The sequence below is a fragment of the Onychostoma macrolepis genome, chromosome 14, assembly GCF_012432095.1.
Source record: "Onychostoma macrolepis isolate SWU-2019 chromosome 14, ASM1243209v1, whole genome shotgun sequence".
NCBI classification, from domain to species: Eukaryota; Metazoa; Chordata; class Actinopteri; order Cypriniformes; family Cyprinidae; genus Onychostoma; species Onychostoma macrolepis.
In genome coordinates this window covers 883,546-911,040 of record NC_081168.1, presented here as the reverse complement: position 1 = coordinate 911,040, position 27,495 = coordinate 883,546, and the positions used below count along the sequence as shown (strand labels likewise).

At 39.7% G+C, this 27,495-nt stretch overlaps 1 protein-coding gene across 1 annotated transcript; it reads left to right on the top strand.

Moving 5' to 3' along the window:
* The first annotated feature begins 5,614 nt into the window (after positions 1-5,614).
* On the top strand, positions 5,615-11,467 carry LOC131553944 (tripartite motif-containing protein 16-like). Its single transcript, XM_058798928.1, has 6 exons — positions 5,615-6,187; positions 6,307-6,402; positions 6,483-6,716; positions 8,150-8,309; positions 8,450-8,497; positions 10,229-11,467. The coding sequence occupies exons 1-6, from the start codon at positions 5,615-5,617 to the stop codon at positions 10,741-10,743; spliced, it is 1,626 nt and encodes a 541-aa protein (XP_058654911.1). The 3' UTR covers positions 10,744-11,467.
* Positions 11,468-27,495: the final 16,028 nt, after the last annotated feature.

The window sequence follows — 27,495 nt, the reverse complement described above, 5'->3', positions numbered from 1 at the left end:
GTCTCATCTTAGAATTTATAAATAGAATTTGAATCAATTTATGTGTGACTGTAGCCATGCAAATCCTATACACATTACAGTGTTTACATACAGTACGTTCATAAGACCATACAATGTGCACAAGGTTTTAAAATTGCGAAAATGTTTGCCATCATTGAAATGAAATTATAAAAATAATTTCCTTTGACCTATATGTAGGAAGTCAATAATGATTGATAGTTTTGAATGACGTGAGTAATTTAGACCTGGATGTCCTTATGTTCAATACCAGGTAAGTATATTGTGCAGTTGCAATAATGAAAATGTGTTCTGTATGCTGGTGTGCATGTTTGTGTGTAGGAGATGGGTGATGTCTAGCCTGCCATAATCTGTGTTGTATAATTTTTGTTCCGGCACTACACCGGGAGGTCATGTAACTATTTATGTATTGCTATGAGATGTGAATGACCCCTTGAAGTATTTACACCCCCGTCTCCTTGTTGTGTGCGTGCAAGTTGTTGTAAGTGGGACCAGGCACCCTTGTGGAATTTGTCCCTCAGAGATGGCAGCAGTCAGTCTGAAAGGGAAACAGACAGAGAGAAAAACAGCCTAATATTGCGCCTTTCCACAATTTGCTTGAAGACTGGTGGATCTTAATTTTCCTGTAATGGCCACAGCCATACAGCTGTTGCAGATGGTTGTGGTCCAAGATTGCATATCATCAGGAGCAAATTTGTTTTAGTTTACAAAGGCATATATCATTATCATGATCATGTTTTGCAAACAAAAGTCCAAAATAAACAGTGTTAATGGTCAGATCTAGAAGCTAGTGTTTCAGCACAGTCTAAGCATGTTGCACCTTAAGCGGCTGCTACAGCTGAGTTTACACAGTCTGCTGTGTTACAGGCATCATGACACCCAGATCTGCTGGGAAATTTAACTTTTAAATGCTACTGTTTACATTAGTCAGATCTGTGTTCAGGGCATTAGCTTGTCAGGTTTGGTGCTGCAATGTTAGCTTAGCAATTAATATTTTCTTATTCTCTTCATAAATTTGACCATTTCCATCTCTGCAGTCTGTGAAGACTTGTGAATTTCTGCCTGATTTTAACATTACACACAACTTTAATCACATATCCAGTAAAAATGAGTCCTCTGATCAGATTCCATATATGCGTTGTCCTTCCCAGAGAGGAATGGTTTAGTTTGCTAACACTTGCACCACTGTGTTTGTGGTTTTGTTGCAAGGGAAAAGACAAAACTTATACCTTCCCTTGTTACTGGGTTGCAAATCAATGAAATCAAATTTAAAACATCTTATGGCCTTGGATGGATTTGGCCTATTCAAGATATTGTAATCAGATTAGCAAATTCTGGACATGTTATTTTTTCTCCTTGAAGATTCTTACACAAATAGAAGATAAAGAAGCTCTTTCTCATTAGTTTGATCATTATTCCTTTCATTTTCCTTTCTAACAATTCTTGCTTCTCACCACCTTCTGTGTTTCTCTTTCCAATCTTCCAACACTAATAGTGTTCCCAACTTCTTTCTTCGTACACATTCCCTCTTTCTACATTCTGATCATTTCTCTTATTCTTCTACAACTTTCTTTCCTCTTCTAAATCAATGTCGAATCATCATGAGATTAAGGCCATGCCTGGCCATTGTAATATAATATATTATAAGGTTGTTATAATATGAATTATATTACATTAAAAATAATATAAATTAAAATACGTTTATTACTGGTCTCTGGAGGGCTTTCTGAGCAACTTGTTTAGAATGACTAGTTATCATCTTACTGATCTCTTGGAAGACGCACCTTTGATTTGGCTCTGTGGCTACAGCAGTCCTAGCATGTGCATCGTGTGCACAGCAGCAGGCCAAACTGGAAGCCAGTTATAGGTTTTGCTGCTGTAAACATTCAGTGAACTGCAAGCACATACTGAAAACATGGGTCAAATCATTGCTCAATCTGAAGATTTCTGTGACTACAATCATGGGATTGGACACAATTTTCTTATGATTATGAGCTAAGACGTCACTAACTTGATTCTTTTGAGAATCTCTTTGAGTATAAGAAAGTTTGGGGGTTGGGCAAACCCAGAGCAAATGCAAATGCAAAGTACACATGTTGCTTTAGATTTATGGCCTCTTCGTGTTTGTCTGTCTGCTTAAAGACAAAGACTAAGAATCAAACAAATGTGTAGTGATTTTTGTCAAATCTAAAATAAAACCAATCTATAGGCTGTATTTGTTAAGAATGAGCTTTGAACAATGTTGTTGAGCCAAATATTGTGATCTCAGAGATTTTCAATATATTTAGTTTGATTAATTTGACTGTTTAACTAATTCTCCCACAGGAAAAGTAGTGCATGTCTTCTGAGGTTTAACCCTCAGGCCTGGCTACAAGCCTCATCAAAATTGTCATTATGTGCATTTCATTAGATTTTGAATTTCTAATGTCTCTTCATTTTACAGTGACCGAGACCTCTGCATGGAAGCAGCAGTTCTCTCGGACTGAGACATATTGTTTGCCAGATTAGAGTTTCTTTTAAAGTTCTCAAATTTTTAATTTCATTGCTCTGTCTTGCCCAACTTCACTTTCACATACAAAAGATTCCAATGATAAATTAATTATCTTTTTAGTTCATCTAATCACAATTTCTCTTAAATTCTTTGCACATAAATGTTTGCTTTTCAAATGTGGCAAAATTATATTGTAAGGCCAATAGACAATAGTGACAGGAAATTATTCATCTCAGAATTTAGGTTGCAATTTACAGCCCTCTGTTGAGCACCAGAATAAAATTTGTATGATGTTATTCCAATTTTAATTTTGGTTCAAGAGACTTCATTCCTCATCTACTCTGCCACTATCATGTCCCTGTCAGTTCATGTGGTTTTGTCTAATTCTTATTCCCACCGGGAATAAGTGTCTATATGGGGTGCGTTTAAACTTTCCCTCAATAATTCTAAAAAGGTAAATAAGAAGTGACTTACCGCAGCAGCTGGAGAAAAGCAAGGGGAAGCTCAAACCTCTTTCCGGAGCTTTTTTAGACATTGCGCTGAAAAGACCCTCGCCAATATGAAACGGGAGATCACGTCGGGGTCACCAACTGTAAGGATCCACCCGCTAGCCCAAACAACGGAATCCAGCGGCCTAGTCGAAGGTTTAATGCATGTTCGGTCTTTTACTTGCGCTTCTGAATTTATCAGGATTTAGTTTAAATTTTGTCCTAGCTCCAATTCTGATCTGACTCCAGTTCCAAGTGATCATTAAATTTAGACTAATTAAAAACTGATCACAAATATCGCTTGTATATTAATTCAGATATTTGATTATCCTCGACATCCCATACTTTCAATTATCCGTTCACTGGGGACCTAATGTCTCTTTTGAGCCTATAGCGTCGGCCGAAGCGCCGGTCTCACGATCACAAACTCGCCAGTCCGATGTTAGTCAGAGGATGCAGGTAGACTAATACCTAGTTGTCTGCCGCCAACTGCTTGCTTATGACAAAAAGCGTAGTTTATTTAGTCTTTTCCCGTACAACTTGCTAGCACCAGTGATAGACAGAAATCTGAGGTCTCCGATGACGTGCCTACTGCTCCATTCATTCATGAGCCTTCAGTTTGATCTATCCTGGCCGTAGATTTGCGGTAACAAAAGCCTCCTCACAGTCTAATAGTCATAATGATTTCAGGACAGTTCAGAATAAATCAAATATAACAATTTATTATTAGTCATGTAAACGTGTCGTGCCAATTACATAAAACAATAAGCCAATTAAAAAATAAGAAAATAGATAATATCAGTTGTTCAAAAATGAATCTAAGAGTAAAATGTTTACCTGGCTTCAAGAAGAAGATACATAGTATGGAACATATTAAATACCCTCCACACTACGGGCTGATCTGACTACAAATCGCCCCGACTTATTTGCAACTTTCCCTTAAATACCACCAGAAGAAAAGGCCCATAAACATTTATTCTCTGCCCCAAAACAGATTAGATTTGTGTATGGGGGATGAGAAACCTCTCTAGGAGCTGTTCTCGTGCCCCAAATGGTCACACCTGTAGAGTAATGTTTATCAGGTTTTGAAAGGAGACCGCCCCCACATCAGAGGTACAGAATTCACTTAAGTTTCCAATATTTTCCATCATATAAGTGACTGCTGTGAAATTGAGACCAGTTTACCCATCGCACCGAGACCTTTAAAATGATACCTAACATGAAAGGGAAAAACAACAGGTTCACAAGATACATGATATGTGGTATTTGCATATTCTTAATGAACTTTGAGTGAGCCCTTTTGGGGAGAAAGAGGGAGATGCAGAGATGGCAGGGTGAAGAAGGGGGTCGTATATGATCAAAGAAGATAAGTTTGGTTAGGGTGGTGTTGTCTGTTCTCTTTGGAGATCTTTTGTTGTCTTTGGAGATCTCTTCTCCAGGTTAGTTTCATGGCTTTATTGCATGGTATCTGTGAGTTCCTGAGTTAATTTTATAAAGGAAATAATTTCACTCCCTACAACAGCTATATTTTGTATAAAAAGTAATATTGATAATGGTCTAACATTAAATACTATAATATATTTTAATTATTTTACTAGTGCTTAATTCAGGTACATTAATAGTTATCAGATAAGTCATATTTTTAAACTGTATTTTCATTGTTGAAGTTTAAAAGTCTGGGTGTGCAACAATGAGAAAACAGTGATTTTGACACCTATAAGGAGGTTGAAAAGTATGAAAAAATCATAATAGAAAGGTAGTAAAAAGTTAAGGTGGTTTTATTGTTAGTTTGACAAAGAAAGAGGAATTTGTCCAAAATTATATGTATTTTTAAAAATATGACCAAAGAACATAAAAGTGCCCATATTCTAAGAATCACCCTTATATTACATTATTTACACATTATTCAAAAATGCCGCCAGAAGAAGCCTTACGTCAGCCTTGGTTGTGAAATGCTATTGGCTCTTGTGTGTCTCGTGACCGGTTGTGTCATGCTGCGGGACGGGAGTATGCTTTTGAATGAGATGTGAGCGTGTTAATGGAGCGGGGTCATTTTTAGCGATTAAAGCCTTGTTTTACTCTCTTTTTCGCATAAAGACTTTGTATGGCTTCAGAAGACTTGGAATGCAACACGACTTGTTTGTAATGCTTCTTTATTGCTTGTTTATGGTCAGTTTTTGCAATAAATACCTGTGACTGCACTTATATTTGCCTGTTGCATGTTTTATATTGTTCAGAAGTGGGTAGGTTTAGGGGAGGGGTGGGGTTAGGTGCTCCAATGAAAGTATAAATTTATATTTATATAAAATTATTTCTATTTTTTTTTAATAAATGCACACAAACCATTAAACTAAGACAAACAACTGAAAACAACCGAGGACACTACAAATCAAAAAAATTACGCCAACTGGTCCTGACCAAGCTTCAATGTGTGACGAGTTGGGAGTGAGAGAGAGAGGGACTCTACAGGAGCAGGAATGGTGTATAGACTCAAAGACACACCTGTTTTACACACGTGACTCAAACACAGAACCAGGAATCATGTGAGTTCAGGGAAAGAGAAACTGAAGTGTAGTTGAGCTGTTGTGTGTTTGTGTCTCTGTATTCATGCAGTAAAATGGCAGAAGCCAAATTTTCTCAGGATGAGTTCTTGTGTTTAGTGTGTCTGGATCTCCTGAAGGATCCAGTGGCCATTCCCTGTGGACACAGTTACTGTAAGAGCTGTATTACAGGCTGCTGGGATCAGGAGGATCAGATGAGAGTCTACAGCTGCCCTCAGTGCAGACAGACCTTCAGTCCAAGACCTGCTTTAGCTAGAAACACCATGCTGGCTGAAGTGGTGGAGAAACTGAAGAAGACCAAACTCTCTGCTGACTGTGACGCTGGAGCTGGAGATGTGCAGTGTGACGTCTGTACTGGAAGAAAATACAAAGCCGTCAAGTCCTGTCTGGTGTGTCTGAACTCTTACTGTCAGAATCACCTCAAACAACATGAGAGTTTCTTTAAAGGAAAGAGAGACAGTTTGGCTGAAGCCACTGGACGACTGCAGGAGATGATCTGCCAGAAACATGAGAAGCTCCTCGAGGTTTTCTGTCGCACTGACCAGAAATGTATATGTGTGCTGTGTACGATTATTGAACATAAAAACCACGACATTGTACCAGCTGCAGACCAGAGGACAGAGAAACAGGTATTTACAACCTACAGCCATTAGTTATCAGCTGCACTTTTACTGGATTCATCTGTTCACATGATGATTTAGTGCCAGTAGTTTTCTGTGAGATTCACTATCATCTGTTTGTCCTGCAGAAGCAGCTGAAGGAGACGCAGAAGACGCTCCAGCAGAGAATCCAGCAGAGAGAGAAAGATCTTCAGCAGCTGAGAGAGGCTGTGGAGTCTCAGAAGGTGAGTCTGGAGAAGAAGAGAAGTTTGTCTCAGTCTCAGTTCAGACTCACTGAAGCCTGAATCACTGTGTGTCCTAACAGCGCTCTGCACAGACAGCAGTGGAGGACAGTGAGAGGATCTTTACTGAGCTCATCCGCTCCATTGAGAGACACCGCTCTGAGCTGATACGGCTGATCAGAGATCAGGAAAAGCAAGCAGTGAGTCTAGCTGAAGGACGACTGGAGCGACTGGAGCAGGAGATCAATGATCTGAGGAGGAGAGACGCTGAGCTGGAGCAGCTTTCACACACACAGGATCACATCCAGTTCCTGCAGGTAACACAGATCTAGAAGAACAGGATCATAGTAGACTCGAGCAGATCCTGCTGTGACACGAGACTCACAGAGAAACACTTCATGGTGAACTCGATGAACTCGATAGTGTTTACACGGCTTTTTCCGCATCTTGTCAGTTATTGAAAAAAAATGTTACTGCTTAGGTCTTTAGCCGTTTTAAGAATAATACCGTCTCCTCATCACTGCAGTTTACATGCTTTCTGTCTTTTGACATTTCTTACTTTTCTCTCACCGGCTGCTGTTTACACGACACGTGTTTCCTGTTACTGACGTGACATGAGCCCCGCTGCTTAGTTTCTGATTGGCTGTGGGGCAAATGCGGCGCGCTGCTCCGGAGCAGGGTTTCCTAACCCCGAGTAAAAAGTGGTGCTAACACCGCTTTCAAATTACAGGTGTGAAACGTTTCTTTACCCGGGGTTAAAAGTGGTGTTTTGAACGATGATAACCCGGGGTTAAGCGCAGTGTGAAAAACCCTATTGTTCTTGCTCCGTTCATGCAATAACTGTGTCCTTCTATCAACCGAGTTTTCTCTTTATTTAAACTGCTGAGTGCTCTGGTAATATCTTATGACCCATTTCAGGAGCTGTCAAAATTACAATTTAAAATCAGAGCATAGCTCACTTACATTCACTAAAATATTAAAATGATAATGATACTGATTAAAAACGCAAGGGACAGTCATTTACTGTCAAAGCAAAGCGAGGTTTGAATGCCCCGCCCCCAGCTGAACTGGAGGTTTTGATTGGTTTAGCACCCGAGTCAGACCTGTCTGTTATTGGCTGAAGCGCAGTGCCCGTCAAACGCCAGCTCACCCTGTTTCTCCATCAGCACCTTTGTCTATTTTGTACTTTTGCCGAAAAAAAAATGTAGCAAAGTTGAATACTTTATTTTTTATTCAACTCAAGTAAAAGTAAAAGTACCACAATTTAATTATTCTAAAGTAGAAAAAAAATAAAAAATGTTACGAAAAGTAACAAACGTATTTGTAATTAGTTACTTTACACCTCTGCTTAAGGGTCCTTGTGAAGTTTCAGTGTCTTTAACCGCTCTAAAGTTATAAATAATGTTGAATCTAATCATAGACTTTGAGCTGCTTTTCCTGAGCAAATCTACTCAGCTCTACAATGAGACTCCATTGATGTTCTTGAGCTGTTAGATGGACATTTAGATGTTTTATCATCCAAACTATTTCCTAGAAAGTACACATAGAGTGTAAGTGGCAAATACTAGAATCTGTAGCTCTAATGTGATATAATGAATATGAGAAGAATGAAGCTGATGCTGTGAAAGTGCTGGATTGAGGTGAGTTACTAAAGATCAGTCGAGTCAACAAGAGCTGCACAAATCTGATGTTGGAGCAGGTTATTGGGTGAAGTGTGGAGCTGATGAGTTTTGATTTCTGTTTTCTGTAGAGTTTCCAGTCTCTCTCAGCTCCTCCTGAATCTACAGACGTAAATGATGATCCCTTCATTTCTCTCGTCTCTTTCGATGATCTGAGAGAATCTGTCCATCAGCTGAGATACAAACTGGAGGATTTCTGCAAAGAGCAGCTCAAGAAGATCTCAGACAGAGGTAAAGTCCTGGAGATTCATCTGCTCTCAGAAACCAGTCCATCATCATCTCATATCATGGAGAACATCATATTAGAAATGTGTTAGGAATGGATGCAGGATCGTGAGAATCACACTGTTCATGTCTGTTGATTTCCACAGTCACATTCACCAACATTGTTCTCTGGACCAGGAACCACTTCCTACAATGTAAGTCAGTAAGAAAACAAGCAGAAAAACTCACTGAGTTCATGTTCTTCTGTAGAAGGAGAAAGAAGAGTTTTATAAATGATGTAAATGATAGGGCTGCCCTCGACTAAATATTTTTCTGATCGACTAATAGTTGTTCATTTGAAGTGATTAGTCGACTAATCGCACGTTTATATTAATTAACCATATAATTCATAATAATGAGCCTTTAATTGTCTATAGCCTATCAGCGCTCAAGCGCACACATAAAGCTTGCCACAGAGCACCGCAGAAGTAATGATTATGAATGTTTCAGGGAAAAAAACAGCAAGAAGACTGCTTTAACATCATAATAATTAATTGATAAACGAGTGTTTTCTGTATTTTCGGCTGCAGTGATGAAGTCGACACTGACTCGTCATCTCCGCAGTGGACGTGTTTCATACGGATTACATAATCTGAAAATATTTGTTTTCCATTTTTCGATGTTTGCTGTGTTTGTTATTGTACCGTGGACATCTGACTCCTAAAGTTTCTGATATTCTTCATGTGTGGTGATCAGTTCACAGCAGTGACAGAAATTAATATTTTCCAATAAGTTTAAATTGATTTTTACCTTTTATGGTCATTTTTACCTTTATAAAGTCATTTTTGTCTAAAAGTGTGCATCAGCAATGAGTCAAATTCTTACATTTAATCAGTGAATTAGAATAATAAGACATTTGGGCTGTTGCCAAGCAAATTAAATCAGTATCAACAAAATTCATCTTTGCAATGCAGAGGAAACACAGAAGCTGCATCTGAAGTGGCATTTAGATGTGTTTACATACTGTTTAATGCAGGACATGAATGCATTTAACCTGCAGTTACAAATGCATAAATAATGTTTTGATATATTAAATATAAAACGTTGAAAACTGATATTTGAAATTATAAAAAAATAAAAATAATAAAATAATAAAAGATACTTTAAATGAAATTAAAACCGCCAGCAGGTGGCAGCAAGTCACTGTTAATAAGTGAGTCATTGCGACTGAACCGGATCATTTAAACGGTTGATTCATTCAGGAATGAAACACTGTCATGTTGCTCAGAGACACAAAACAGCGCTGTGGCTGTGTTTGGAATTATTTTTGTTGTTGAAATAGAGCAAAAACAGGCGATATAGTGTGTAAAATGTAAATCTCTTAATATTAACTTCTTGTTTATTGAACTGTTGCAAAAAATCAATATCACATTTGTAATCATGCTGACTTTTGGAGAAGAAAAACAGCACTTTTCGTCTGATATTCACTATATGAAATGATATCAGTATATATATTTTCTGCCCCATATCTTGAATTTTGTGATGATTCTAAATGTTTTTAATAGACTGAATCATGCAGTGAAAGAACACACTTCACGTGTCACTCATCGTTAAAACGAAAATTACGATATTATCGCAGATGATATATATATCGCACACCCCTAGTCCTGACCGATGTGCTGTAATTACCACACAGACCAGCTGTTAATGACCCGTCCGTCACGGACTACTGACTTCACTTTCTGTGGATTTTCTTTTCCTGCAACTAATAAAATTGTGATCACTAAGCCTCTATTAGAGGGCAGCCCTAGTAAATGATGATTAGCACAGATATCTGGTCATCTGTACTGAGACACTGATGATACACTGAACATGAAGACTTCAGCTACATGAAAAGATCAAACAGATTCATAATTCCTGATTCTGATGTGTTTTATCTCCTTCAGATTCCCATCAGTTCACTCTGGATCTGAACACAGTGAATAAACAACTCCGTCTGTCTGAGAACAACAGAATGATTACTTACACTAACACAGATCAACCGTATCCTGATCATCCAGACAGATTCGATGTGTGGTGGCAGGTGTTGTGTAGAGAGAGTGTGTGTGGACGCTGTTACTGGGAGCTGCAGTGGAGTGGAAATAATGTGTGTATATCAGTGTCATATAAGAGCATCAGCAGGAAGGGTAATGCCTGTGGGTTTGGAAATAATAATCAGTCCTGGAGTTTGTACTGCTCTCGCTCCAGATACTCATTCAGACACAATAACATATGGACTGATCTCTCTGTGAAGTCCATCAACAGGAGAATAGGAGTGTTTGTGGATCACGGTGCAGGAACTCTGTCCTTCTACAGCGTCTCTGACACAATGAGCCTCATCCACACAGTCCAGACCACATTCACTCAGCCGCTCTATCCTGGGTTTTGGGTTAATGTCGGATCATCAGTGAAACTGTGTTGATGAATCAGAATAGACTGATGAGAGATTCTACCCATAATGCTTTGAGCTGCATGATGAATCAGTAACAGTGAGATGTTATAGAGTCTCTTCTTTTCTCATTAAGGGCTCGTTCACATATCTCGCTCAAGTTCATTATTTCAAATGTTCTGGTTTCTTCAGGCGATGAACAGAACAGCTGATCATTATAGATTATGATTATTTTTCTTTCTTGTTTTCTCGTGATCTCGACATAACGAAAGTAGTTTTTCTTACAATGATTGTTTGATGTTTATAACACAATGCGTCGTGAGTCTGCTGTTGCTATAGTAACGAGCGCTACTGTGACGCGCATCTGATCGACAGATAAACCGCGCTCTTATACTGTATGTTGTGATATTTCACACACTTTTGCTTCGCAGAGTAATAAACTCTACAATAACCAAATATATGCTAATCAATCACTGCTGATTTGTTTCCAGAGACAGGACGCTAAACGTGTTGTTTGTGTAATTAACATGTTTAAATGATCAGAGCAGGGCAGGGGCTCAAACCAAAAAAGGGGGCACTAAGGCGGCGGGTGCTTGTTAATACAAATTATCCAGTTATTACAAATATACAATTAAAATAGAAGACGACACACTCTGTACTAATTTCAGATATTATTGTAGATGTTTTAATAGAACATCACAATTACACATAATAAAGAATAACTGATTATAACAGAAACTATTTACTGTTTTACATATTGATATTTACCTGTTCCTTTTACAGCAAAACCTTTTTTTATTTGGTACTATGTCCTGAAATATCTTGATAACCTTATCTTTTATGATTCACAATTAAGATAAATTAATTAAATAAATAATAAATTAAGATGATGCCTTATCTTCAATGGAAGTATAAGTATTAGACATGTAATTTAATATTATACAGCATGCATCTATATTATATACTAATAAACAACTCATTTATATTACCTTTTTAATGTATAGGCCTACTATTAATATGGTTTTAATAAAATAATATAAATATGATGTGTTATAGATTATTAGTAACTAAGACAAGTGATTATAATGAGAAATATACTTAATTACAAGAATTAAAGTGTGACAAACTGCTAAATATTCTGATGATTTATCTGCTGACTTGCTGGAGTTTTGAATCCATGTTTGTGATGTTTTACTGCCTTTAGCCCTTCACTCTCTCTCTCTCTCTCTCTCTCTCTCTCAATTCAATTCAATTCAATTCAATTCAAATTAGCTTTATTGGCATGACTGTGTAGCATCACAATGTTGCCAAAGCAATACATATATTATACAGAGAAATAAAATCATGAGGAAACCCATATGTCCATATTATACATGTAGGTAAAAAAAAAAAAAATGAATAATTAAAAAATAAATAAATGATTAAATGAATACAGAGAGCAGTTATAAATGGAAAGGAGGGATCAGCCTTTGTCCCTCATTTGATGGCAGGAGGACACATACTGCGCTGCCAGGTGGATACACTTTTCCTTTTCTCCCAGAATATAACAGAGTTTGTCTAAGTTGCTTTTATGGTTAAATTCAGGTGAAACTAGAGCTATTTGTTTGAAATAGGCATCTCTGATGTGTTTATATTTGCTGCACTCCGTGAGGAAGTGCAGCTCGTCCTCTACGAGTCCCTCAGTGCAGTGAGAACACAGTCGCAGCTCTCTGGCTCTCCAGCTCTGCTTGTGTCGGCCCGTCTCCACACACACACACACACACAAACACACACACACACACACACTCTCTCTCACACACACTCTCTCTCACACACACACACACACACGTCTCCACACACAGACTGTGGTCACTCAGACGATACTTCGTCAGCAGCTTTCTCTGACCATACTCTTTAATACTGCTCAGGTATGGCACTAATTTATAATCAGATTTTATTCTGTGGAAGTAAGTTAATTTCTTTACTTGAGTTACTTTTTGCTGCCAATCATGAATGTATTCTTCCTGGGTTATTTTTTCTGTTTCTTTAATTTTTGAATTCTTTAACTGAATTGTTGAATTGAGTTGATGTTTTTCCACTAAATAATGAAAGGGGTCAGTCTCTGGGTGTTTCTGCCGATAAGTGAAAGCACTGTGGTGGCAGCTATCTGTCGGCGCGTCTGAAAGATGGATCCAGAACTTCGCTGCTCTCTTCTGGATCTCAGAGAGCAGAGGGAATCTGCCCAGTTCTGCCCCGCAGCCGAGATTCGGGGCGATTCTGTGAATTCCCAGGATGCTTTTGCAGAATTCGAGGTGGAAGATTTCAACAGGGTTTTTGTCCCATGATTCATAGTTTAATTTAAATTTGGGGCCCCAGATTTCACAGCCATAGAGGAGAATGGGTTTGATGATGCTATGGAAGATTTTCAGCCACAGTTTAATGGGTGGGTTGAATCTGAACAGGGGTCGTCTTATACTGTAAAAAGCCCTGCGTGCCTTATCCGTCAGATCTTTGATTGCAGTATTGAGCCGTCCAGAGGCTGAGATCGTCAGACCCAAATAATTATAACAGGTGACGTGATTAAGAATTGTTCCACCGATTGTGAACTCATATTTTTGTCAGCAAGACGAGGCTTTTCTGAAAGATCATGATTTTGACTTCTCCATGTTTATCGGTAAGGCCCAATCGTTACTGTACTGTTCCAGAATGGAGAGGCTTTGGTGCAGCCCCTCTTCATGAGGAGACAAGAGCAGAAGATCGTCTGCATACAGGAGGCATTTAATTTCTCTGCCCTCGAGGGTCAGACCAGGACAAGAGGACTTATCAAGTGCTGATGCCAGTTCATTAATATAGATATTAAATAGAGTCGGGCTGAGGCTGCAGCCTTGACGGACTCCTTTCGTCTGACTGAAATAATACGTTCGTTTGTCGTTGATTTTGACACAGCATTTGTTCCCGTTGTATATGTCCTTTATGATGTCATATGTCCTTCCTCCTATTCCACTCTGGATAAGTTTTAGGAAAAGTCCATCGTGCCACACCGAATCGAAGGCTTTTTGGAAATCAATGAAGCAACCAAATATTTTTCCTTGTTTTGTCTGCTGAACATATTTTTGTATGAGTGTGTGGAGTGTGTAAATGTGATCTGATGTTCTTTGTTTAGGCATAAATCCAATTTGACAGTTGTTTATAATTGTGTGTTCTTGAATGAACTGAACTAATCTGTCATTAATAATCGAGCAGAATAGTTTTCCGAGGTTACTGCTGACTGTGATGCCTCTATAATTGTTTGGGTCGTACTTCTCACCTTGTTTAAATATTGGAGTTATTAGATTTTCTTTCCAGATTTCGGGAAAGTGTCCTGATTTTAGTGCGAGATTGAATAATTTCAGAATAGCATCTTTCAGTTTGGAGCTGCTGTGTTTCAGCATCTCGTTAGATATTCCATCCAAGCCACAGGATTTTTTATTTTTTAGGGATTTCATTTTGTCTGTTAGTTCATTTAATGCTATGGGTTTGTCTAGATGGTTTAGCTGCTCTTTAATGGTGAATTCTAGGTCATATAGTTCGGAGGTCAGATGTTTTTGGGTAAGGGTAGGTTCATTTTGTGAAAAGAGTTTTCCGAAATGTTCAGTCCAGATGTTTGGGTCGTGGATGGGAATGTGTTTAGCTTCTCTGGATTTATCTAAATTATTCCATAATTCCCAAAAAGAATTTTGATCGACTGCCTCCTCGATCTTGTTGAGCTTTATCTTCATGTGATCAGCTTTTTTCTGTATCAGCAGTGACTTGTATATCTTAAGGGTTTGTTGATATGTGGCTCGAGTTTGTTGGTTTGCAGGGTCTCTGTGTTTTTTATTTGATAATGATCGTAATTCTTTTCTTAGTTTTTGGCATTCTTTATCAAACCAACCAGCTTTAGCGATTTCCTTTTTAAACTAAACCATCTAAACCAACAACATGTATGTTAGACCCGATTCCATCTAAACTTCTAAAAGAGCTGCTTCCAGAAGTCTTAGATCCTCTTTTGGCTATTATTAATTCATCGTTGTCATTAGGATATGTCCCCAAAACCTTCAAATTGGCTGTTATTAAGCCTCTCATTAAAAAAACACAACTTGACCCCAAAGATCTAGTTAATTACAGACCGATCTCAAATCTCCTTTTCTGTCAAAGATACTAGAAAGGTAGTATCCTCACAATTATATTCCTTCCTAGAGAAAATGATATCTGTGAGGAATTCCAGTCAGGATTTAGATCGTATCATAGTACTGAGACTGCTCTCATTAGAGTTACAAATGACCTGCTTCTATCATCTGATCGTGGTTGTATCTCTTTATTAGTTCTACTGGATCTTAGCGCTGCGTTCGACACTATCGACCACAACATTCTTTTGAATAGACTAGAAAACTTTGTTGGCATTAGTGGAAGTGCCTTAGCATGGTTCAAATCGTACTTATCTGACCGCCATCAGTTCGTAGCAGTGAATGAAGAGCTATCATATCGATCACAAGTGCAGTATGGAGTACCTCAAGGCTCAGTACTAGGGCTGTTACTTTTCACGCTTTATATGTTACCCTTGGGAGATATTATTAGGAGACATGGTGTTAGCTTTCACTGTTATGCTGATGATACTCAGCTCTATATTTCTTCGCGGCCCGGTGAAACACACCAAATTGAGAAACTAACGGAATGCATAGTCGATATAAAAAACTGGATGACAAATAATTTTTTACTGCTAAATTCTGAAAAAACAGAGGTGTTAATTATCGGACCTAAAAACCCCACATGTAATAACCTAGAATATTATCTAACACTTGACGGCTGCTCTGTCAATTCTTCTTCATCAGTCAGGAACCTAGGTGTGCTGTTCGATAGCAATCTGTCATTTGAAAGCCATGTTTCTAGCATCTGTAAAACTGCATTTTTCATCTCAAAAGCATATCTAAATTGCGACCAATGCTCTCAACGTCAAATGCAGAAATGTTAATTCATGCGTTTATGACCTCAAGGCTAGACTATTGTAATGCTTTATTAGGTGGTTGTTCTGCACGCTTGATCAACAAACTACAGTTAGTCCAAAATGCAGCAGCTAGAGTCCTTACTAGAACCAGGAAATATGACCATATTAGCCCGGTTCTGTCAACACTGCACTGGCTCCCTATCAAGCATCGGATAGATTTTAAAATCTTGTTAATTACTTATAAAGCCCTGAATGGTTTAGCTCCTCAGTACTTGAGCGAGCTCTTATCGCATTATAGTCCTCCACGTCCGCTGCGTTCTCAAAACTCCGGCCGTTTGATAATACCTAGAATATCAAAATCGACTGCGGGCGGCAGATCCTATTCCTATTTAGCACCCAAACTCTGGAACAATCTACCTAACACTGTTCGGGAGGCAGACACACTCTGTCAGTTTAAATCTAGATTAAAGACCCATCTTTTAGCCTGGCTTACACATAACGACACACGCTTCTATTATTCAAATCCGTTAAAGGATTGTTAGGCTGCATTAATTAGATCAACCGAACCGGGAACACTCCCCATAACACACGATGTACTCGTTACATCGTCAGTTGAATGGCATCTACGCTAATATTTGTTTGTTTCTTTCCTAGTCTGTTTCTCAGTCCGTATCCGATCAGATGGTGGATCAGCACCAAGAGATGATGTCTACAGCCCTGATCGTCAGCGGAGACCAGGACACCCAGATGACCCCCAGAGATATATCCCTAGATATATCAACCAAAAATAACAAAATAACTAAAATATAATAAAATACCTAACTACATAATACTACTATTGTTAGAAATTGCAACAAAATTAAAATAGAAATATAAACTTTTGAACTGCGGGTTTCGTCTGGTCAGAGGAGAACTGGCCCCGACTGAGCCTGGTTTCTCCCAAGGTTTTTCTCCATTCTGTCACAGAGGGAGTTTTGGTTCCTTGCCGCTGTCGCCTCTGGCTTGCTCAGTTGGGGACACTTAATTTCTAGCGATTATCGCCGATTTGATTGCACAGCTACTATTTAAACTAAACTGAGCTAGACAATGACATCTCTGAATTCAATAATGAAATGCCTTTAACTGAAAATTGAGTGTTTAATCTTATCATTATACATTACTGACACTCTATCCTCCAATTTGATACTGTTAAGTGCTTTGACACAATCTGCATTGTAAAAGCGCTATATAAATAAAGGTGACTTGACTTGACTTGACGTGTGTGCTCTTATCAGATTGAACCGGAAGAGGCTGCTCTCAACTCCCGGGGTCAGACGTTGCTAAGAGATCGATGCAAGCTTACAACACGCGCAAGTGGAGCAGAACTTGCGCTGCTGTAAACATGCATGGGAACTCACGCGCAGTCAGTTATGACGCATCGCATACAACTTCTTTCACAAATCAAAACAGCACATTCACTTCACAGACCATGGCAAATTACTAGTGAGCTAGGCTAGAATTACACCATGAATTCGCTATTCAATTGCATCACTTCAGTGACTACACGCGATGGTTACAAGAAGGCCTTAACTCTGGGAGATGAGGAACATCGTTGATTTTTTGAGGAAACGCTGATGATTTTGAGGTGGAATGTGATAAGATGTACAAGCAGCTTCTTCTGACTGTGCGTTCACACCAGACGCGACTTGTGCGAATAAATCACGCTATTCGTGCGTAGTTGGACGCTTGAACATTTTGAGTTTACTCGCTTCATTCGCGCGTGAAATTCACTTCACAACAGACGCGAATTCGCGTCAAGGAGGGGCTTCTGCCAGGCGGCTCCAGTCTCATTTCACTACACTGGTCCAATCACAAATAACTATTTTTTACTATACTATTGTGAGATATAATTAGAATGAATGTACAAATGTTTGCCATAAGTAGCCTATTCTAGTCTTAACATAGTAATAATATTTTTATGTAAGAAATAGGCTATAAATTATGATTTACTATGTTGTGCACAAAGTAACACACCAAGCACGAAACGCTCAAACGCCTGAAACGCTCAATTCGCGCCACCCGCTTGTCTATGTCTATTCGCGTCTTTGCATTAACTTAACATGTAAATCACTCGCGCTTAACGCTTCATTCGCGTCTGGTGTGAACGCACCTTTAGAGGATATCCTGATAAATGGCTTAAGCAAGCAATTGAGAAGGTAAAATCTACACCAGTTAAATCACTATCCAAGACATTTCAAAGACCTCCTTTATATGTGTTATACTACCTTCCCTGTTCATGGTCAGGCAATCAAGTCTATCATCAGTAAACACCGGCATGTTCTGAGAGCCGATGACATTGGAGATAGAATCTTCAAGGAGCCTCCGCTTTTTTCATATTATAGGGGACGCAACATAAGAGATCATCTGAACAAATATGTGACTTTGGATCATTCCATTGGCTTCTTCCCATGCAAGATTTGTTCAGCTTGTGGAAATGCAATTAAAATGGATTCTTTCACCAGCACCACCACTCAGAAAACATTAAAAAAATTAGAGAGACTATCACTTGTTCATCATCCTTTGTTATTTATCTTTTTTCATGCCCATGTGGTCTACAGTATATTGGCAAGACTAATCGCCAATTAAAGACGCGCATCAACGAGCACAGGAGCTCCATCAGAAGGATGGATATTCATTCTCCTGTGGCCAGGCATTTTGTGATATGAGATTTTCATATTGTTGGTTTAAACTCTCTCTCTCTCTCACTCTCTCACTCTCTCTCTCTCTCTCCTCTCTCTCTCTCTCTCTCTCTCTCTCTCTCTCTCTCTCACTCTCTCTCACTCTCTCTCTCTCTCTCTCACTCTCTCTCTCTCTGCCTTTTTTCTTTTCTTTTTTTGTGTGTGAAGGCATTCTGTTTTGTTTTCTTCTTTGTCTACACAGTGTGCAGCAAATTGGTGTTATTTTTATTAGATCTGATCAGGTACAATAATTTGATTAAATATTCTAATTCTACGAACGTGAGTATTTTTTACAAGTTATTAGCACTTTTACATCGCCATTACAGAGGTAAAAACAAAGCCCCTGTAAATCACTTTAAGGAGTCAAATATCAGCTCCTGATGGGAATATAGTTATATTGTGTGCGTCGATGCCACATAAACCACACACACATATAATATAAAGCCAACTGAAAGATTGTTGCCCGTCTACTTCAACTGTTCATTAAATACCCTCAATTCATGCAGTTTTTTTTTTTGTTTTTTTTTTGTTTTTTGTGATTTTTGGTGGGGGTTTTTTATTTGTATTTTTTTATTTAACTCTAAAAGTACCATATTTTCATGTAAAATATGCTTATTTTATGTTTTATTTAATATTTCTTATACGTCAAAACCTAAAACTGTGGTGACATCTGGTGACATATGATAGCATAAAAATATTAAAATATCAAAATATCAATAGCCACTATATGGCTGTAGAACTCAATGGCTGCATATAGGCTGAAATCAATAAACCGTTGTCGTAATGAATTTAAACTCTTAAGTTTTAGATTTTATCACAAGTTAAAAGTGTAGAATTAAAAAAAAAAAAAAAAAAACATTTGTGTTGGGTGAGAGATGCCAAAATATGCTTACAGACAAATCTGACCGTGCTATAAGGAAAAGACAAAGTAGGAGACAGAGTTATCATTTATTTCTAACAAAAAAACATCAAATTTAAATAACTCGAAAAAGTAAAATGGAACCAAATGTTGCCAAACAGGTAAGAACAAACAATAAACCTAAGCAGCATGTTCCAGACATGTTCCTATTAAAAATATTTTATGGTAACACCCATATCTGGTACTTGAGTAAAAAGATGATTTTTATGCTAAGTTATTAGGTTACACTATTAGGCTACTTTGCCCATCGCCCGTTATCAACTAACATAATCTATAAAGGTGCAAAATGCATTTACTTACACATATTTGAGAATCAAGATATTTCATGGTATATTTTGTGAATATTATATAATTAATATTTGGGAATATTATATAAAAATACTAAATTAATAAGCCTATATCAGTTATACCTACCTGGCCTCATGGCATTTACGTACCTGGGTGCACTTTTTAGCGTGACATGAAATACGTACCAATAAGTACATATCACTGCAGTTTCCAAAATAAATGAACACTTTCACACACATTTACAGAGTTGCGATTAATAAAGCGTAATTTTCGCACAATTACTTGAAGAATATCGTGCTATGACTTCAAAACAATATTAATGTGCTGGGAGATTTGAAAACTGATGCTTTTGAACGTTAGCATCGCACACATCCAGCTTCATATCTATGGGTTTTCATAGACGACAAGTTTGTTCGGTAGCTCACGGAGTACGGAGACGGACTTAAGAGACGAGAAGCACCGGTTCGAATCCCGTGAAACTACGGTTCGACAAACCAGTTATAATCTGCATAAAAGGAAGTTCAAATAGCACAGTTGCATCAGCTGATACATTTTTATATCAGTTTTGCATTTGTTAACTCTATCGGGTAGTTTTAGGGCTGGATTTGGTGTAGGGCATATTTCCAACACGATAGAGCATTAACCTTTAGCGACAGTCCCCGGATATTTGAATTCTGAACCGCCGCAATACGTATCTGAAGCAACGTAATAAAAAAACAGCAATACGTACCAATATCTACATAATAAAAACGTGCCAGGGTTCACATATTGAACCTGTGTTTTAGCGCCACTCAGTGGACATTTCTATTTGAAACTGCGACGAAACATGCAGCAAGGTACGTAAAACGGTGTCGCACAAAAAGTGCGCAGAGGTACGTATTTTTATGAGACCAGGTTGTGTTATACAGTGGTATTGTGGCTGCTGTGTGTCACATTACAAGCATGAAAGCCACCCCCCCTCCCCCTCCCCCTCCCCCCTTAACTCGTGCCCCCTCAAAAATAATAAGTGCATGATGCTCCTGACTCTACAGTACAACATTATGTGTCAAATAAATGAAACATGATGAAACATTCATTTATTTGAAATTGTTATAGATTACTTCTACAGATTGCAGTGGTAATGAATAATACTTAAAGTAGGTTATGAACAGGGACCGACATTTTGAGGGGCAGTGGCCCAAACCAAAAAAGGGGGCACTAAGGGGGTCTTCTTCTTCTTCTTCTTCTTCTTCTTCTTCTCCACCCACACTAAGAAGTGTATTGGGCGACGAGAGCTCTCCAGCGAATGCGATCAAGGGCCAGATCTTTGGCTTCTTCCCATGTGATGTTTAGGGAACTGAGGTCATTGATGAAGGTTCGGTGGCTGGTCAGTCGTGGTCGACCCCTGCATCGTCGTCCTTCAGGTGGAACCCACTGGAGTGCCTTCAATGCGGCTGCTTTCCATCCATACAATGTGTCCAGCAGCCACAGGCGGTGGTATGTAATCATTATACTAAGACTTGGCATATTGCTTCATCGCAGAACTTCCTCATTAGTAATGTGGTCGTGGTATCGAATACGTAGTATTCTTCGCAGGCAGCGCTGATGGAAGTCTCTACCTTGTGAGAAATACTAGCTGATGCCTTCCACGTTTCTGCTGCATAAGTTGCCATCGGAAGGATGATAGATGTATACAAGCGAAGCTTGATGTTAAGTGAGATTGACGTAGATGAACAGATCTTGCACATTTGTTGAAAGACTGTTGATGGCTTTTTTTTTTTTTTTATAAATGCAATAGAAAAACACAGAGTTGACATTTCAAATAATAATTTTCCATAATACACAAAATATCATGAGTACACATTATGTCAACTGAAATCAAGTACTAAAGATTACATGAGAAAAAGTAGAAAAAAAAAGGAAAAAAAGACAAAAACATAAGAACTTGAGGGTTTACAATTATAGATACAATTATGTCTTAAAAGACATTTAAGTATCAATTATAGTATATAAATTAAAGTCATTGCAGAATGAAATAGTTCGTCTTGCTTTCTTATTTTCTGACAGTGAAATGGTAATTAGATCATTTTTAAATTCTTTAAAAAAAAACAATAAAATGTGGTTTGTTGTTGGTAAATTTACATTTATGAATCTAAAATTTACAAAGAAAAAAAATTAATTTATAATAAAACAAGCATTGCTTTTAGTAGAGTCAGCCTCATAATGTCCTAACATAACTCCTTTGAAAGTAATGGATACATCTTGCTGGATATTCTCATTAATAAATGAACCGATATTTTCCAGAGTTGTTCAGTATAATGAGTCCAGAATACATGAAAAACAGTTTCGGTATGAAATTGACAAAATGAACATTTAGTATCAATGTTAGCTTTATATTTCTCCATAAAATGTTTAACAGGGTAAAATGTATTAATTAATTTAAGAGATACTTCTTTTACTTTATTAGTGAGGAAGTATTTCTGTTGCAAAGACCATATTTTTTTCCAATTCAAATTTCTAAATAAACTATTCCAGTAAGAGATTACAGGCGACAAAGTAGTAACTTTTTCAATAAAAAGAGATCTAATATTATACTTTCTATCTTTTTTAGTAGAAAAACATATTTGACCTATAGTGGCATCTATTGGTTCAGGAAAATAAGCTTTTTTAAGTGGGGAGTAATTGCTATTTTTGAAGAGCATACAAATTCCTGATGATATTGCTGCCATAACAATGGCGAATTCCTTTGGACGAACTGGTGTGTTATATTCTGAAATAAATTCTATAAAAGTCATTAACAAACCTCTGCTATTAAATAACTGACTTACTAAAAGCAAACCATTATTAAACCACTGATTAAAAAACAAAGATCTATTTTTATATAAGATATTTTGATTATTCCAAATAAAAAATTGATGGGGGTAAAATTGTGTTTATAAATTAACACCCAGGCCAAGATACCTGTTGATGGAAATCTGAAAGCTTAACAGGTATTTTGGATATGTTATAATTGCACATCAACAGAAATGTAATACCTCCAACAAATGAAAATGCTTGTTGTGGAAAAACATACCAGATTGAATGTTGATTTTTCAAATACTTATTAAGCCAATTTATTTTAAAGGTATAATTTAAAGAAATGAATTTAGGCCACCTTTGTTATAGGAATTTAGTATAACAGACTTTTTTCATATAATGGCATTTATTTTTCCAGACAAAGTTCGATCAGTCAGTTTACATGTCGTCTTATCTACATCAGAGACTGGGCTGCATGAGAGAGACGCGATAGCCCTCAGCTTTAGTGAGCAAAACTCTTCCTTTAAGAGATACATCTCTTTGAAGCCAGCCATTAAATTTTTTCTTTGTTTTTGCGATAACTGGATTAAAATTTGTAGCACATCTGTTTTTATTTTTCGTTGTATTTATGCCAAGGTATGTTACTGTGTTTTTAACAGCTACACCACAGATTGAGGAAACACAGCAATTTTTAATGGGCAGTAATTCGCATTTATCTATATTAAGATTTAGACCAGAAGCTTTGGTAAATGCTTGGAGAATATTTAAAGCTGCCGAGACTTGGGAGGAGTCCTTTAAAAACAATGCTGTGTCATCAGCTACTTGACTGATAATTAATTCTACATTTCCAATTGTAATGCCTTTTATATTACTCCTTTTAACGTACAAATTAAGAAATTGCACTGCAATTAAAAACAAATAAGGAGATACAGGGCATCCCTGCCTAACGCCACAGTTTAAAAAAAAACCTTGGAGAGGAACCACTGCTTAACTTGATTGAACTATTTGCATTTTTATATAATATTTTGACCATTTTACAGAAAATAGCACCAAAGCCAATTTCTTTAAGGGCTTGAAATAAAAAAGAAACATGCTCTAAAGTATCAAAGGCTGTATAATAGTCCAAAAAAAGTTGTAACTATCTTCATTAATTATATCAGAATAATCCAAAATGTCTAATATTAATCTTATATTATTAGATATGTGTCTATCTTGCATAAAGCCAGATTGTGTTTCATCAATGACAGAATGTAATATCCCTTTTAATCTTTTGGCTAATATTAAAGCAATTATTTTATAATCATTGTTTAACAACGTTATTGGATGCCAATTATCTAATAAAGTAGGATTTTTATTTGGCTTGGGAATTAAAGTAATCAAACTGTCATGAATCTAGTCTGCACTTCCATTCACCCTCCACTAGAGGTCACCCGCTCACCACATGGACTTGCACACCACACATCACATGGACTCCAATTCCCATCATCCAACACTGATCACAGCTGTCACCAATCACTCATTGCATCAATCACACGCACACCTGATCCCACGCACACCCTAATCACACACACTATTTCAACCCTGGACATTCTCTCCCACGTTGCCGAGTATTGTATGCATTTACCGCTCCCCTAGCCGTAGCAACTCTACCAAGCCCCTGATAGGTTTCCCCGTGTTTGTTCTACCCGTGTTCCCTGGATTAACCCTTGCCTTGCTGTCTGGACACTGTTTAACCCGTATTGGATTCTAGCCCGTGTTCCCTGGATTATCTCTTTGCCTTGCCCACTGGATACTGTTTGCCGATCATCGACCTTTGCTTGCCCTAGGATTACTCTTTGTCTTGTCCCTGCCATGCCTGTTTGCCATTGTTTCGACCCTGCCTGTACGACCACGTCTCTGCCTAATAAAAGCTTGTGAATGGATCCGCACGTCTCACGTCTCGTCAGCCATTTTACAGAATACTCGGCCACACGAGGATCCAGCAGCTATTCTAGGGAACCCTGGCCAGGTATGGACCCTGTCGACCAGCTACTAGGTCTACGGCAAGGAGATCGATCCATTGAGGATTATGTTCAGCAGTTCTGTGAGGTAATCTATCAAGTTCTTCTATATGACGAAACATTGTTTAAAGATTTATTCCGTTTTGGACTCAACGAACCAGTTAAATCGCTGTTACCCGGAGCGGAAGTTAATGTCCGATTGAGGGACTTTATAGATTATGCTTTGCTGTGTGCTGATTCGATGTTTACTGTGGGTGTCGCGGAAGAGGAACGCGACAGCGTGTCTGTGACTGAAATGGCAGATGTACCAGCGTTCACTCCCGAAATGGCAGTGACACTGGAGCCCGTTCACAAAATGGCGGCCACAACAACTTCCCGTCATGTCATTGCTGCCATTCACGAATCAAGTCAAGTCACTGCTAATCGTCACGAATCAACCCAAGACACGGCTGATCTTCCAGAGTCACAGCCCGTCACAGCCCGTCACGGCTGATCTTCCAGAGTCACAGCCCGTCACAGCCCGTCACGGCTGATCTTCCAGAGTCACAGCCCGTCACAGCCCGTCACGGCCGCTCGTCCAGAGTCACAGCATCACGTCACAGCTGCTCGTCCAGAGTCACAGCATCACGTCACAGCTGCTCGTCCAGAGTCACAGCATCACGTCACAGCTGCTCGTCCAGAGTCACAGCATCACGTCACAGCTGCTCGTCCAGAGTCACAGCATCACGTCACAGCTGCTCGTCCAGAGTCACAGCATCACGCCACAGCTGCTCGTCCAGAGTCACAGCATCACGCCACAGCTGCTCGCCCAGAGTCACAGCATCACGTCACAGCTGCTCGTCCAGAGTCACAGCATCACGTCACAGCTGCTCGTCCAGAGTCACAGCAGCACGTCTCAGCTGCTCATGTCTCAGCTGCTCGTCCAGAGTCACAGCGGCACGTCACAGCTGCTCGTCCAGAGTCACTTCACGTCTCAGCTGATCTCCTAGAGTCTCATCACATTACAGCTAGTCATCCAGAGTCACGTCATGAGTCAAGTCACGTCCAGGCTGACACACCCAAATCATCAAGGTCAGTCTTCCACTATCCCAATTTGATGTCTAGTTTGAAGGATTTACCGCTGGTGTCTGCACGCACGGCTGGTATCCCCAAACCAACTCACTCTAACCCTCCTGTTATTATGCATATTCTCCTGTCCGAGGCACTTCCCCTGATGGGAATCGCTTTGTGTTGCGTTGGGGCTGCATACACCACCGCAGAACTGCCCGAGGTGGCGGCACATGCTGCAGAACCTCCAGAAGCGGCGGGGCTCGCCTCAGCCCCTGGTATGGTGGTGGCGCCCTGCAATGTTCTCTCGGTCTGTCGAGTTGCGGTCGAGGAGACTGTTACCGTTGTAGAACCTCCAGAGGTGGAGGCAACCGCTGCAGAACCTCCGGAGGTGTCAGTGGTTTCCACTCACCAACTCTCGTCTTGCTCTGCCACGGCCACGGAGGCCGTCCTTGATTCCTCGTCCTGTCCTGTCGCAGCCAGAAGGGCTGTTCCTGACCTCTCGTCCTGTCCCGTCACGGCTATGGAGGCCGTCAATGAACTCATGTTCTGTCCTGTCGCAGCAAGAAGGGCTGTTCCTGAACTCACGTTCTGTCCTGTCAGGGCTATGGAGGCCATCTACGACTCCTCGTCCTGTCCTGTCGCAGCCAGAAGGGCTGTTCCTGAACTCTCGTCCTGTCCTGTCGCAGCCAGAAGGGCTGACCCTGAACTCACGTTCTGTCCTGTCACGGCGATGGAGGCCGCCAATGAACTCTCGTTCAGTCCTGTCACGGCTATGGAGGCCGCCAATGAACTCTCGTTCTGTCATGTCACGGCTATGGAGGCCGTCAATGAACTTTCTGTGTTCCCTGCCTCGGCCCTTGGGTCCGTGCATGTTCTCTCTCCTCTTTATGTTTCCATTCTCCCTAGGTCCCAGGCTCTGCTGTGGGTTCCTGATCCGTCGTTGTGGGCTCCTGCTCTATCTGCTCCACCGTGGTGGTCTTCTGCTCCACTTGTTTCGTCTGCTCCGCTGTGGTGGTCCACTATCTGGCTCTGGTGGTCTTCTGGTCCGCCCTGGTGGGCTCAAGTCCCGTCTGGTCCGCCCTGGTGGGCTCAAGTCCCGTCCTGGTCCGCCCTGGTGGGCTCAAGTCCCGTCTGGTCCGTCCACTCTGCCCTGGCTTCCTGCTCTGCCAGCTCTACCTCGGTCCCAGATCACTCCGCTTCCACAAGGACCTGGCCCTCCATCCCTCCCCCTGTTCCGCCTCTGCTCCACCTCCCTCCTGATTATAGACTGTGTGGAGCGTCTGGAAGCCGCTCTTTGGGGGGGGGGTTCTGTCATGAATCTAGTCTGCACTTCCATTCACCCTCCACTAGAGGTCACCCGCTCACCACATGGACTTGCACACCACACATCACATGGACTCCAATTCCCATCATCCAACACTGATCACAGCTGTCACCAATCACTCATTGCATCAATCACACGCACACCTGATCCCACGCACACCCTAATCACACACACTATTTCAACCCTGGACATTCTCTCCACGTTGCAGTATTGTATGCATTTACCGCTCCCTAGCCGTAGTAACTCTACCAAGCCCTGATAGGTTTCCCGTGTTTGTTCTACCCGTGTTCCTGGATTAACCCTTGCCTTGCTGTCTGGACACTGTTTAACCCGTATTGGATTCTAGCCCGTGTTCCCTGGATTATCTCTTTGCCTTGCCCACTGGATACTGTTTGCCGATCATCGACCTTTGCTTGCCCTAGGATTACTCTTTGTCTTGTCCCTGCCATGCCTGTTTGCCATTGTTTCGACCCTGCCTGTACGACCACGTCTCTGCCTAATAAAAGCTTGCGAATGGATCCGCACGTCTCACGTCTCGTCAGCCATTTTACAGAAACCTTGGCATAAAGATTTATTTATACTTATATACATATACTTTCCTTATAAACACTAAGCAAGAAGGGAGCTGTGTTTTTACTGAACATATGAGAGAATTCTGATGTGAGACGTCTGTGCAGGAGATTTATTTACTTTTAATGATTTAATTGCTGCTTCAACTTCTTTTAAAGTAATGGAAGCATCACAAAAAGCTTGATCAGCATTACTCAATT